The sequence below is a fragment of the Megalobrama amblycephala genome, linkage group LG14 (assembly GCF_018812025.1).
Source record: "Megalobrama amblycephala isolate DHTTF-2021 linkage group LG14, ASM1881202v1, whole genome shotgun sequence".
In the NCBI taxonomy this organism is placed as follows: Eukaryota; Metazoa; Chordata; class Actinopteri; order Cypriniformes; family Xenocyprididae; genus Megalobrama; species Megalobrama amblycephala.
The window spans coordinates 42,638,037-42,653,277 of record NC_063057.1 but is presented as its reverse complement, the minus strand read 5'-3'; the positions used below and the strand labels follow the sequence as shown (position 1 = coordinate 42,653,277).

The window sequence follows — 15,241 nt, the reverse complement described above, 5'->3', positions numbered from 1 at the left end:
TCTGGTCCCCTCAGTGAAGAAGGTATTCATCAATGAATTCACTGTACCCTGGGAAGATTCACTGGAAAAGGCTTATGAGCGTAAATACCTAAGATATGCTGAGCTAGCTGCTGAAATATAACTTTGCGGATGAAACACTAAAATCAGTCCGGTGGAAGTAGGATACAGAGGATTCGTGGCATCGTCTGCTACTAATATGCTAAGAGACCTGGGAGTTAGAGGCTAGAGCTTGCGGCAAACCATTAAAGGTGCCCTAGAACTTTTTTTTAAAATCAACTGCAGAAAGTTCAAAATGGCAGAAAATGCCAAAAAGCCTCATAGGTAAAGATTCACTGCTGAAAATTCTAGTGTGCACAGCACAGCTTGAAAAGTCTTGCAGAAAAGGACAGCAAGTTCAAGTATCAGAAGTTCACAATGAAGTAAGGACTGGTAAAACTGAAGACACATCTGTTGACCACAGCACAGGAAGTGGGGAAGATCCATGTATACAGTCTTCAAAGGCGTGGTTCATTGCAATTTCACTTTTTTAACTTTAATTAGAGTGTAATGTTGCTGCTTGAGCATAAACAGTTATTTTTGAGGTATTTTTTGATTTATTTACCTCTAAAAGTACCACGTTTTTATGTAAATATGCTTATTTTTGTTATATTTAATCTTTCTTTTACTTCAGTAAAAAAAAAAAAAAAAAATCTAGCTAAAACCTAAAATGTGGTGACATGATGGTATAAAAATAACAAAATAGCAAAAATATCAATAGCCACTATATGGCTGTAGTACTCAATGGCTGCAAATTGCCGCCAGTTTCGTTCTTTTCCGCAAGTAGAATAGGGAAGGCGTAGGACATACAGCATAAGCTTTTTGAAGAATACGGAAAGTGGAAGCACGTAGGAGATCATTTGTGTTTATAAAGCTTATGCAGTTGTATTTTTTATTTTTTTTTAAATGACCAATCGTTTCGCTAGATAATACCCTTATTCCTTGTCTGGTGTTATGACAACGTGCGGTGCACATATGCATGCACCGAACGCGTCTTTCCCATGGTCTTTCGGCGCTCATGGGCAAAGGAGTTTCTCTGAAAGGCTCGCGCGAGACTGAACGGAACGCGGGAAATGAAGTATACCCGGGAAATACTGAAATTGTAATGGACTGGAGCTCACGTTCACATCGGGAACACGGGAGCACCGCGAAGCGACCGCAAAAGGCACTTTCACTTTCACGATCAAAGTGCACGCCACTGATAAGCATTGTAAATGCACTATTACAGTATACACATACCAATGAAACGCACAGATCTCCTCTCGTGCGTCCTCCACTGGATGAGTCAATATCACTTTCGTTTCTATTTCAGATCTTTTATAGATGCCATCAATACTTTTGCCTTTCAAGATGTAATTACCGAAATCAAAACAGTCCATAAACTATAAATCCTCACGAAAACTTCAGTCAAGCCACCTCGCGCGTCAACCTGAGAGATCAGCCTCCTTACCTTAAAGTGTCAAATTTCTCGGTTTCTGAATGGACAGTTTGGCTTGATTGACAAACGCTAACGTTCGGGCATGATTTATATACCATCAACCTGTCCTAAAACGTTAGCATGCTTTGATCGATGGTTTGGAGATCGTGTGTTTCTCCGTTCGAGAGCGCATTTCCTGTTCACATCCGCGACAAAACAGCTGATTATTTACGAACTGAAGCTCACAGAAACGTGAAAATGGTCTCATTTGAAAGAAAATATCCTAAGCTAAAAGATGATATAGTGTGACTAATTGAAGCAGCCCTTATCAAAAGTGCGGGGGTCGATTTGTGTCTTTTCAAAACTGCGGAGGTCCTGACCCCCCTGTCCCCCGTGCCAACGGCGCCCCTGAGGAGAATAATCCTGGAATGTTTTCATCAAAAACCTTCATTTCTTTTCAACTGAAGAAAGAAAGACATGAACATCTTGGATGACATGGGGGTGAGTAAACTATCAGGAAAATTTTATTTGAAAGTGGACTAATCCTTTTAACAAACCATCCACCCTTCCTTTCACAGAGGACGTACAACATCTTCACCAGCATCTTGAAAAGATTGCTGGTTTAGCATTTGAGAACTTGAAAAAGATGCCATCAGCTCAAGTCTGTGGGAAACTTTGCAGAGCAACTCTAGCTAAAATAATACTGTTCAACCGAAAACGTGAAGGAGAGGTTGCAAAGATGCAAATAAATAGAGAATCCTAGGAACACAGCTGAGCTACATAAGGATGTTGCTGCAGGCCTGATCAAGTTTGGACAAAAGCTTTGTGCACATTTCAGTCGGGTGGAAATTATGGGTAAAAGAGGGTGAAAAGTTGCAATTTTGTTATCGCTAGACATGGTTTGATGCATTATCCTATGCATTATCTTTGATGATAATGTCTTTTTCTTTTGGGTTTCTCAGCCAAATTTAACGTGCGATTAAATTGTGATTATTTAATCGCCACATTGTGTAATTAATTAGATTTTAAAAAATTTAATCGCTTGACAGCCCTAATTTATATACATAACTCTAAATGCTATAAACACAATTATAAACCTATAAACACAATAAACATTATATTAATCTGGGTATTAAGTGTGTTGGAGCCTCTAACCATTTGGATTTTATTACATTAATACCAGACCTGATGTGGAACGTCCACGAATCAAATGCCATTTTCACAAACACAAACACTGTCTCTATTAAACAGTTTAACTCGAATCAGGACATGTACATTACCCTCATACAAATACATACACTTGAAATCGACATCTTTTTTTTATGTTTGGATTGTAAGGCCACCACCCGATGTTTTGAACATTTGTTTTTGAGTCCTTCTACAAACAATGAGTAAAACATCTTCTTTTTCATCAGCTGTCAGCTGCGAATTACTGTCCTCCTCAGGTCAAAGTTTGAGCTAATTGTTATATACTTGCACTAGTATATTGTATATGACAATTTAGTTCAAACTTTGACCTGTGGAGGGCAGTATTGCACTTAGCAGTGTCTACACTGCTGGAATTCTAATAGAGAAGAAGAAGAGAGCTAGTTCAAGATGAGCATTTATGGTTAAAATATATAAAATTTATTTATTTATTTATTTTTTTTAGAGAATGAGTGATGGTTTCTCTAGATAAGACCCTTATTTCTCATCTGGGATCGTGTAGAACAATTTGAAGCTGCAATGAAACTAATTTTGACCTTCAACTGTTTGGTGCCCATTGAAGTCCACCATAAGGAGAATAATCCTGGAATGTTAATTTCTTTTCGACTGAAGAAAGAAAGACATGAACATCTTGGATGACATGGGGGTGAGTAAATTATCAGGAAAAGTTTATTTAAAAGTGGACTAATCCTTTAAGACGTCTGATGGCTCTAAAAGTAATTTGAGCAAACATGTTCAATGCAATGATACTTTTAAAAATGAAACTAAACTACCAGTAGGTGGCGTCAAGTAACTGTCTTATTGAGTGGGTCATTGATTCATTCATTCCAATGTCTGATTCATTCAAGAATGAGGCAGTTGTTTATGAATGATTCATTTAATCTTTGACTCAACCAATTCGTTCAAAACACTGAATCATTCAGTAAAACAAGGCTGAGTGTTGCGCTTTGGTTCTGCTGTGATCTTTGTTTGAAACTATTTTCGCTGATAAAATGTAACAAAAATAGGCAATGTTCTAAAATGTAAGTGGATTAATATTAACTACTTGTTAATTGAATGGTTGTATGAATTCAGTGTCACGTTTTTAATCATGATGGTAGCCTATTTAGGAAAACAGCATTCTTGGTTGTATGGTTTTACTTACCAGTATCAAGTTATAAAGACTCCACATTTTGAATTTTTACCGCAGTATGTTTAACTAAGTTTCTTTTTGTGTGCTTCGCTCATGTTTCCATTTCTTCTCGAGATGCTGCGCGAGGCTCAACCTTGTTATCGTCAGTAGCCTACATTATACAGCCTATTGTTATCCATTATCGTTCGCCACTTAGACTAAATGTAATATGTAAATGTGCGTTTTGGTGATTCCCAAGTTGCTGTTTGTTTTTGTGGTATTGACGTTTTAATCAGTTCTTTGTCCAGTAAAGTAAAAGTAAAGTAATATTTCAGAATTGCATATGATGATTAACTAAGATCACATGGGTAGCATGTTTGGTATCTATGGACTCCAACATTCATTTCCTATTTGTTAATTTACATTACATTTTGCTAACTCTGTGATACATTAGTATTATAACAATCTTACAGGTTCTTCTTTTGAACACCCAATGAAATTACATATGCAAATGCCCTGCTAGAAGGACAAAGGATTGTAAACTTTCTCTCCGAAAGCTCAAGTGCCCATTGGTGGGACCTCCACACAGAGTTAAAGGGCAGCTTCACAGTGATCTCACTCTCTTCTTGCTTCTACTGCTGCTTCTTCTGGTTGACGTGCATATGGGACCCCATCAGGGCCCAGGGGTGCCGGCAGAACTCTCTTAGCCATGACAGTAACACTTTTTCCTCACAATTGCGAGTTTACATCTTGCAATTCTGTTTTTTCTTTTTTTTTTTTTGCAATTGCCAGTTTATATCTCACAATTCTGACTTTTTCCTCATGATTTTGAGTTAATATCTCGCTATTTCTATTGTTTATATCTCTCCCAATTGCTAAAAACTTGACTTAAAATTGTAGTTAACAGAAATCTGAACAATTGGATAACCTGAATTGCTTCTTTTTAGAAATGTGGCTTTATATCACTAAATTTTTAAATCAAATAGAAATAGCACATTAAAGTTACAACTACATGATGTAACCACTTTTTGAGTGTATGTACAGGTCTGTTACCAGGAATATTTTTGCTCATGTGGACGACAAGTCCACTCAATAGAGATAAGTTTTGCGCAACAAGAAATTAATAACATTGCTTGTAACACAGGGTTTATTTAATAAATTGTCATTTAGAAAACATTACAAAATTTGTTTCTAGAGGTTATTTTAAAGTGATTATATAAAGTATGAATCTATATGAATATTTGTGTATTGGTATTATATAAGACTATTTGCAAACAGCAAATGTTGTGTATATACACACACAAACATATATTTCCCCTGAACACTCAACCCAAACAATTGATACATGATTGACAAAATTAGAAGTAATCAAAGAACTTGTGTTACATGTGCAATCTGTCTTAACATTACAGAGGAGATTCCTTAGTCACCACTTTGATATCAGTGTAATTGACGCCTTTGTATGTGCCCTTGGTTTCGTACTGTAACACACTGCCATTCTTGCAGGTGATCTGCACTGTGCCAGTGTAAGGCATGTCAAAAGTGGCTCTTCCAATGGTGATTTTAACATCCACCTTCTTCCCTGGTGGCACATCGATATCAGTAGACAGAGTTTCACTTCTCTGGTCTGAATACTCCCGACTGTAAGTGCTTTCAAGTCCAACGCTGACACTGTATCCTGCTGTAACTTCTGCAACCTCTGGAATCCCAGCCTTCACTTCCATACTAAATGTTGCTGTCAAACTTGCACTCACAGACCATGAAGATTTGTTGGTTATTGTCTTTGTGGTTTCAACTTTTTGTTCTTGAGTGACGGAGGAGCTGTTCTTGTAAGAGAGGGATTTGATTTCTTCTACTGCCACCTTTGGTATCAGTTGGTTGATAGTGGGATAGTTGACATTGGTAAGAACTGTTGATTGAACTGCATTGAGAAACATGAATCCCATGCAGTCGATGTCGGCACCAGCGCTTCCTACAACTCCCAAACAAAATCCAGAGCCGACATCCATGGGATATTCTCTTTTTAAAGGCCAGCTTGTCATCTGAGCAGAGAATTCTCTCCCAAGACTGGTTTTGAATTTGATAGCTCCAAGACGTGATCCTGCTCCGTTCCCCCACAAGGACAGTGAGGTGAAAAACTCATTATGCTGGAACTTGAACTCTTGATGATCTCCAGCTGGTTCTCCAAAAGTTTGAATTCTCCCATCTGAAAGCCAAACCTTGACAGCCTTCACCTGCCATCCTCCAACCCAAACCCAGATCTTCTCTAAACTGGCACCGTTGTTCTCACCAGTAAATGAAAATGAATTTCCTCCCCTTCCACCAATTATCTCTAGACTTGTTGGGTAGGACATCTTTGAATGATATTGATCTAAAAAATAATCACAGATCAGAATTAGCATCAGCTTTATACTTTCTTGCAGTGTTTCCCACCCCAGATTCTGGAGACACAACAACTGTACATGTTGGATTACTTTTTTTAACTGACCCGTCCATTTCGAGTCTTCAGGTCTCTACTAATATGCTGATGAATTGAATCAGGTGTGTCTGGATAGGCAATCATGCAAACTGTACAGTTCCCTTTCAGTCAGTCACATTCAAAGTCACATCAGTGACTGACCAATTGGGATCTTGCCTGAGAGCCTAATGACCTTTGAGTGTAAATGAAATGAGCTGGCTTATTTAGGCTGCGTTCCAGTTCGGTTTTTAAATGCCCTTCCCTCGCTAACTTCCCTCAGTCTCGTTGACTCGGATGTACGTCATTGCTTACGTTGCACAAGTGCCCACTTCTGGCAGAATGTAATGGGCTGAACTGGAACGTCATAAGCCCTTGATCACTTGGAATCCGCAATGGAGCTGATTTATTATTTATTTTTTCCTCTTACAAATTTGTTTAATACAGCATTCTATATGTATATATGTGTGTTTTAAATGTTTAAAAAAATTATTAATATATCATAGAATTGTTTGTGGTAGGGTAAATTAAACGCGATATGCGGTGACGTCATAATCGTGTTGCATTGTGGGTTATGGAGCTGCCTGAAGTGTACATGTGAAGTAGACTCGCTCCCTCGGTTAAAATCGAGGGAGCGAGGGTCTGTCCATGTAAACTTCCCTCGTCCACTTCACGAAGTGGAACGCACTTCAAAATGGCGGCAGGGATTCCCCGAGGGGAAGTGTGTAGGGAAGTTCGCGAGTGCGTGTCTAAAACTGGAGTGGAACGCAGCCTTAGATTACACTCAAAGGTGATTGGGATCCCAGGTTAGATTCCAATTTGTCAGTCACTGATGTGACATCCCCGTTTCCTCCTTCAGGGAATGAGGGTTACATACGTAACTAAGATGTTCTGGCATGCCTCTGTCTGGGTACAAGATTAGTTGCTTTTCCACTGTCAGGCTGAACAGTTCTAAAAAGGCCAAGTAATGGTTTTGGTTATATTAGATTAGTTCATTTTCAGTTCGTTCACCAAAATGAACAATTCGTTCACGTACGTAACATCACTAAATAACATTCCAAAGATCACTGTTATCAGTCCCACAGTGGAAAATAAAACCATATCCATACTGGCATGGAATGTACTGTTACGTTCCACGTATGTTTTGTATTTTGTTTTGTTTTTCTTCCTCCCTCTCTTTTGTTATCTATCTATCTATTGAGTTATTTAGGTAGATCTTATTGGACGGGAAAACCAGCAATCATCCTGGTGATGTCATGACGTTCTGACGTCATGACCAGCGTTCTGCCAATCTGCGGGTTGCTCATCATTTCAAGGGCTTTGGTGGCGTTCCACCTGCAGTGAGCATTTGGGCTTCGGACCTCACTCACCTTTGTCAAGCCAGCCAGCCAGCTAACGTGTCTTTGAACTGTTCATATAGTCTGTGGTTTATTGAAACGGCATTTCTGTGAGTTGTTTGATGCACTCGTGTAATAGTTAACCTGATGGAGTTAGAGCGTGATACAAGTTTCACATGTTCATTGTATGTGCGCATTCATATGCTGGTGTGAATTCGTTATCTGTTAACCACTTGATTCGGTCTTGATTGGCAAATAATGATCCCTTTGTTATATACAGCCCTACTCAATGTTAATCTCAACCTCACTGACAATTGTTATTTCCCTATAGCGTGTGACGGCTCGAACTGGTAGCTAGTAATTTATGTTAGTTAGTGTGTGGGTGTTCGCTTGTGTTGTACTTTTGGTTATTTATGTAGTAAAGTTTAGTTAAGGCGTCACATACGCCGACGTTTTTGGTATTGTTTCTACATTTTATTTTTGGTAGTTAGTTTAGGGGCGTGGGCGCTAGTTAATGGGTTTTGTTTTGTATTTCTTTTGTTTGGCGACACCCTTGTTTTTTCTTACTTTTATTGACTTTATGTTTTTCTTGTATTGTCTAATTTCTCCCATGTCAATAAACATCGGGTTATTTCTGCAACCATTGTTGTCTGGTCTGCTCTTCCTCACACTGCAACAGCTGTATCTGACCTAAATGTTTCATTCATTCCACTTATCATCTTTAAGCACGTAACAGGAACAATGAAGCAATGAGAACGGTTTGGCCCGATGGTGGAAAAGCAGCTATTGTTGTGTAGTCCTGTGGTACTTGCATGCAACCCAATCTCCTGGTACTGCATATCTATAGCACAATTTCATGCTTTCATTTGGCATGCTTTTAACATGCAGAAATCACCTTTTACGTGCATCTGATACACACTATTCAGTTCAATTCAATTTAAGTTATTATTTGAGTGAAATTATTTGGCTATTAGTGTTCTTATTATAATATCTTATTATAAAATTTATATTTTATCAAATATATTGTACTCTAAAATTGAAATATGAAAATGACACATGGACCCGTGAGACTCAGACCTTTCCAGTGATGTATATTTTGTCAAGATTAGAAAAGGTTTTGACTATAAAGTAGCTAAAATAAATATTGTAATATATAACCTGACACCATCCACTAGAGGAACTTGCTTAAAGAAATTAAAGTTTTCACAGGCTGAATCTTAAGTTTGTAAGCTTTCGAATGATACTCGCATATGAAAAAAAAGGCAATAAATATAATGAGCACCAAGTGGCCCGCCGGTGAAAATTAAGGCGCGCGCACACCATCAGTTAGTAGCACTTGGCATCGCAGCCTATTGTCAAAATAAACAAATTATATTTGCATTCATTAGCTAACCTATATTTTATGTGGCTAACATTTACTTACCATTTTTTCCAATATATGTAATCTTTTAAACACTATTTTTTAAACTCTGCATTTATACAGTAAAATTAACTTGAATGAATATTATAACAAAATTTAGCAATTTTAGGCTGTTGTTGTTTCGCTTAAAATATAGGTTAATGAATGCCAATATAATTAATTTTATTTGCATAGAACAATTTAAAGGATTTGTTGTGGAAATAGCCTAAATTGCATGTTTTGCATATTTTTTGTAAAAATTTCGTTTTTACTGGCAGGCCCGGTTCCAGGTTGGCATTTTAATCCCATAGGGGGCATCACTACATAGGCTATTTTAGTTCCCCTTGCGCTACAAATCTTTTCAATTTGGTATTCAGAAAAACAGAACAAGAATGAAAAATATAATATATCAACGTCAAGCCAAAACGAATTAATTTAAAGCTAAACTGAATAAATCCAAATGTGCAGTTTTTGGATGTTAAATAGCCTATAGCCTATTTATTATTTAGCTAAACGTTCTGATTATACACAGACTATAAATTAACAGAGTAACTTTTTCTTTATTTGGCTGACTGTATTTTATTTTGACAATAAACAGGCTGCAATGTCAAGTAGCTACTAAAACTGAGCCTTGCGTGTGCGCGTGAGGCGCCGGTGTGTTCATTTGAAGTTTCTTATAAAAGCGGAAACAATTAAAATACTCAGACATTTATGGTCATAAGAGTAACACCATTCGAATCTGCAGGTATAACTATTATTTTTGTACACTCACAATAACATTGCTTGAAAAATAAAGACAAGCAATTTCATTTCCGTGGACTTGCTTCTCAAAAATGAATCGAAACTCATCGATGGTCTAGCCTACTTGTCGCAGTTTTTTTTCTTTCATTTTCTTAATATGTTCATTATTAGGTTTAATATATTTTGTGTATGCCTAGCTATAGGAATAGGCTATTTATTCCTTTCACACAAGCGCTACATGTGATGCAAGAATCCTATATATTTTTACTAGAGCAATTAAAGGGGCTCAATGTAAGAATGACAGCTAGTGGTTGAAATGGGTACTGCAGTCCAAATTCAAAATATTGTTTGCCTGCCCCCCCCTCCTCTCCTCCCTCCCCTCCTCTCCTCCCCTCCCTCCTCTCCTCAGGATCGACACTCTCGCAGGTTGCCAGTTTGAAGACAGGCAGCAATCGAAGGCGAGGTGACTTACACACTGTAAGACAATTAGTTGATTTATTGATTTATGATGAGTTGATATTGCATTTTAATATGCTCCCGTTCATAGAGATTTTTAGGTAGATGCTGAGGCTTTTTAGGTCGGGTAGAATTAGAGCTTAGATTCTCTGCCTGAGCCCCCACCGTCCTCGGCCGGGTCGGGCCGGGCCCTTGATAAAGCACGTCACGTGTCATGCGCAGCGTCTCGTCCACTCGCAGTCTCGCACGCGTGACGCATCACACCTGCTGTGCGTGCTGTACTATTCAGTAGCTTAAAGCCTCGTTTACACTGCACGCGTGTGCGGCACGTTACGGCTGCGACGCGGCTACCGAGCTGATTCGGTCAGTCAATGGTGTTTACACCAGCCGCGCCGCGGTGCGTTTGAAAGCGTCCCAAAGGGGCTCACGCGCCGCTTCGCTAAAGATAGGCGCCTCGCAGCTAAATACAAAATAAAGTCAAAATAATCCTGTAAACTCCTGCTGATTTTCAATCACTAATACAGAAACTGAAGACAAGAGATTCGAAGTTGAAAAACTTGAAATTCTTTGTTTTTGTTGTCCATAACTGGAATTTTAAGTGTGTTAACTTCATCTGTATGGCTACAGCAAAATAAAGTATGGCATAGCAATAAACACAATCAAACCGGACAAATTATAACCATTTAGCCATTAAAAACACGAAAACTTCGCTTCTGAAATGCTTCTGGTGTGAGTTGACACCGCTCAGAGGACGGAACATTACCTTGTCGGAGCCATACGAACAGTGTAACGAGGCTAAGTACAACATGGAGCTTGAAGAAGCAAAGAAAAAAATAACAGGATAATTAACTTGCAAGTCTAGGAAAATCAGGTATGGAACATTTTAAACTAGTTTTAATAAACACAACGAGTTTACTGCTTCTTCCTTGTCGTATTATTCATTAAGAAAATAATTAATACAGCACGCACAATTATGAACTTGATAAATTTACGGATATGTTTACTATGCACAAACAAATGCTTTTCAACTTACATGTGCAAAATTCAGAATTAAATGAATGTGCTGCAATTTGTACAAAAAGAGTCTGTAGTCTACGTGTTTTAGCCATTAAATAAGCACATTTAGTTTCAAGTTTGTTAAGTTTTGTTTTGAAGAAAGATTTTCTTTAAAGTGAATTTCGTTTATATAAATTGTATCTTAATTTTAATACATTTTTCATCATCCAATTACCTGGATTTAATACATAAAAAGCAATATAGCAGACAATGTAATTATGACATGGAGGCGCCGGCGCGCCGCGGTCACACACCTTTTGAAACTGGTAACACACGCTGTCACCGAATTTACAAATGCACATCTTGCTTGTTGCTCACACACATATTATGTTGAAATAACAATATGTTGAAGTAACATTATTAATAATAATTAATCTTTAAGAATATTTGATTGAATGCTGAATGTTGAGCTTGTTCAATTTAATAAAATTAAAACTTTAATTTCCATGATAATTAAAATAATTTAATATTTAATATTGAGTGGCCAATTTTTGCTCATTTATTAATAGTATTTATATAATTTATATAACTGCGCAGCTCCCCCTGTAGCCTAAATGATCTAGCACAGCAGCACCTGCGTTAAAAAAAAAAAAAAATTCTGGCGCCGCCCCTGGTTATAACGGCCCACATATTAAAAATGGTCGGGTTTAAATCGGGCTCGGGCTCATAATTACAGTGGACGTGTCGGGCCGGGCCGGGCTCGGACACAACGTGCTCGGGCTCGGGTAGGGTCGGGCTTGATTTGTTGGGCCCGATCTAAGCTCTAGGTAGAATCGGCGATCTCTGACCCAGTTTGTTCACTGGCTTCCATGGCTGCAATTCGCTGCATGCGTTTTTCAGCCAACTGAGCAACCCGATGGGTTGAACGAAATAAGATATTGGGTAAATTAGCAACGTGTGGTCTTGCAACAGACGGAAACAAAAACAGAAATTCCTACACGGAACGCATAATTTCAAAGTGGAAAAATAACTGTATGTGGCAGCAATGCGCCACCGTAGAAATAGCATGTGAACTCAGCATGTATAAATAAATATATACCACAATTTTAAATTCCAGTAAATTGAACTTCAGTCATAAAATTCCCTCAAGAGCACCTTCAGAAATAGTCATAAAGCTTTATTGCCACATGACTGTTTTTGGCATCAATTACTGTATTTACAAATGACATAGTTTATATGGTTCAACACAGAATGTGATTTGTCGTTCAAAGAGATAATTTCTCGATCAAGTGGAATATAAAATAAATATAAAGAAACATCTTTTCAAAAATAAGAGAGCCTACATGTCGGTTCAAACGACATGTTTTCTCGTTCAAACGACATCTTTTTAGTCGTTAAAACCACATGTTTTTTAACAGCCTGACGTTACGATAATATACCTTTATCTTGAACTATCATTTGAATGCTGTCCTGAGCATCGAGGTAACCTATCTATCATAATTCCGCAAATCGAAAAACAGAAGCTTATATTAGTTGTCACATACCTGGCGATAGCCTGCAGATCGAAATACAGTGCATGAAGTCATGAACACAATATTATTGTCACGATCGTCGGCCTATATGCAGTTTACAATAGCCTAATAAAGCATAATTTTATCATTTAGCATTCCTTATTTGGTGAAGATATAGGTTTATTGGCCTCAATGAGTCTGAGACTCCCGGTCAGAGATTGTAACCAGACGATATTAAATATTTGTATATTATTTTATAATATTTTGTTTGGCATGTAACTAGGTGGAAACATATTATAGACTTGTTTATACAATGCAGTTCTGTTGGATGTTTTGCCTAGGCAGAGGTTATTAGCATTTCTTTTGCTGATTTTTGTATCTTGAATAATAAATATCTTTTGCAATAAATATTAAAAATATTTTGATTTTTGTCTCTTTTCTTCAATATGAGACTTGTCTCTTTTCTTCTGAATATAATTTTATTTATGTAAATTCAACCATGGCCTTAAGAGTCTCAGGAGAAATGGACCTAGATGTCGTTCCCTCAACCATCCTTCTGCGCCCCTACCAACAGTTGTTTTACTTCATTGAAATTTATATATATATTGTTTTCTTTTACTGTGGTTTGTGACATTAAGAAATTAAAGGATTAGTTCACTTTCAAATAAAATTTTCCTATTAATTTATTCAATTATATAAATAAAGCCCTTTGAAGAGGCACTGAAACTGTAATTTTGACCTTCAACCATCTGGAGGCCATTAAAGTCCACATTTTCATCAAAAACCTTCATTTCATTTCGACTGAAGAAAGAAAGACATGAACATCTTGGATGATATGGGGGTGAGTAAATTATCAGGAAAATTTTATTTGAAAGTGAACTAATCCTTTAGTAGACTATTTCAAAAGCTGATCTCCATGTTGGGAGTAATCTTGTGGAAAACTGGATATTTGGCTGATCCTTCCAGGTGTGTCAGACTGATCGCGGAACATATATATATATATATATATATATTTTTTATTTTTTTTTAATCATTGTAGATTTATGAGAATCTATAACATTTTTACTAGGTTTTGATACAAAGGTCTTGTTAATGTTTTTCAGTAACGGAAGAATATGAAAAAGTATGGATTGAGGTAAAAGGCACAATAATTAACATGATAATAAATAGCTGTCTGACTTTTCCATTTGTTGATATGACATGGTTAGATTCAGATAGTAAATGTCATATATACAGTTTGCTGTCCACCTTAGAGAAAATTACCATATATATAATGAAACCATCATATATATATATATATATATATATATATATATATATATATATATATATATATATATATATATATATATATATATATATGCAATATTGTATTTATATATATATATATATATATATATATATATATATATATATATATATATATATATATATACAATATTGTATTTATTTCTTACTACTGTAAAACTATATTCAATTATTGTGGGATCTCATTCAATGCTTTCAGAAACCTAATTTTTAAAATAACTTTGTTTCTGTAAATTATATTTAAAAATTAAAATTTTAATGACAGTATGTTTACTGAACAAAAATTAATTCTTTTATTTATCAAAATAAACCAAAAGAGGAATAAAACCAAATAGAACAAACTTAGCTAAAGTGGTTGTTTTGAACAAGTATTAACAGACATTATTAAAAACATTATTTTTATTTCTAGTATTTGTATCAATACTTTATATCATACACTATGGGAGTAGTGAAAAGCACATTTGTTTCTTATGTTGTGCCTTTAGGCCCTTTGTACCCAGAAAATCGGGTTGGATAATCTCATGCAGTTTCAGAAACTGTTAGCTACATCTTAAATCAAGTGCCTGTGAGAGAAAGCGTACTTACATTGATGACTGCAGTCTGAACTTCTTCTCAAGAGCAGCTGGTCTGGTCAAAGCTGGAAAAGTGAGATGTGTTTGGTCAGGCTGCTGCTTAAATAGAGCTCCAAAAGAGGACAGGCAGTACCTAAAACACACCCTGAGTCAGTGTAATCAGCTCCTCCCACCTCTCGCTCACAATCTTTTTAAAGATGGATGTGGAAGACTGGAGATTTTACTAGCTGATAAAATTGCACTAAATTAAAAACAAGCACAAGTATGTTTTCATTCAGTATGTCAGCACGCTGCCACTATTACAGCTACAAATAAACTAACATATACACAGTTTAGCTCAAAATTACTTAAGGTTTCAATTTCCCTTCCACAAAAAAATACTGTATACGCTCAAAAGAAAAAAAATACTGTATACGCTCAAAAGAAAAGATAACCAGTCTGTTCTCAGGTGCGTGAATCAAAAAAAGTTTGATCAATCAAAGAGACAGAATTTTCCACACTGAAAAACATACAATTGCATACAAAGAAAGGGTCTATCACAAAAAAATACTTTAATTTAACGTCTGCAAAGTGCAAAAAAGTGAAAAGTGTCCTAAAAACTGACCAAAGAGTAGATGTTTCAGCTCATGCTTTCTTCAGTGCTCATGAAACAAACAGCAACAACACTTTTCTATAGACACAATTACTAATTATTAC

General features: G+C 36.6%; 1 protein-coding gene across 1 annotated transcript; it reads right to left on the bottom strand.

The window, feature by feature from the left end:
• Positions 1–4,899: 4,899 nt before the first annotated feature.
• LOC125245339 (aerolysin-like protein) lies at positions 4,900–14,708 on the bottom strand. Its single transcript, XM_048155887.1, has 2 exons — positions 14,559–14,708; positions 4,900–6,141 (listed from the first exon to the last, which is right to left on the bottom strand). Exon 2 carries the CDS (start codon positions 6,122–6,124, stop codon positions 5,177–5,179), a length of 948 nt encoding a protein of 315 aa, XP_048011844.1. The 5' UTR covers positions 6,125–6,141; positions 14,559–14,708; the 3' UTR covers positions 4,900–5,176.
• Positions 14,709–15,241: the final 533 nt, after the last annotated feature.

Excerpts from the sequence above, each read along its gene's own strand:
- LOC125245339 (XM_048155887.1), bottom strand. The coding sequence starts at position 6,124 with ATGTCCTACCCAACAAGTCTAGAGATAATTGGTGGAAGGGGAGGAAAT.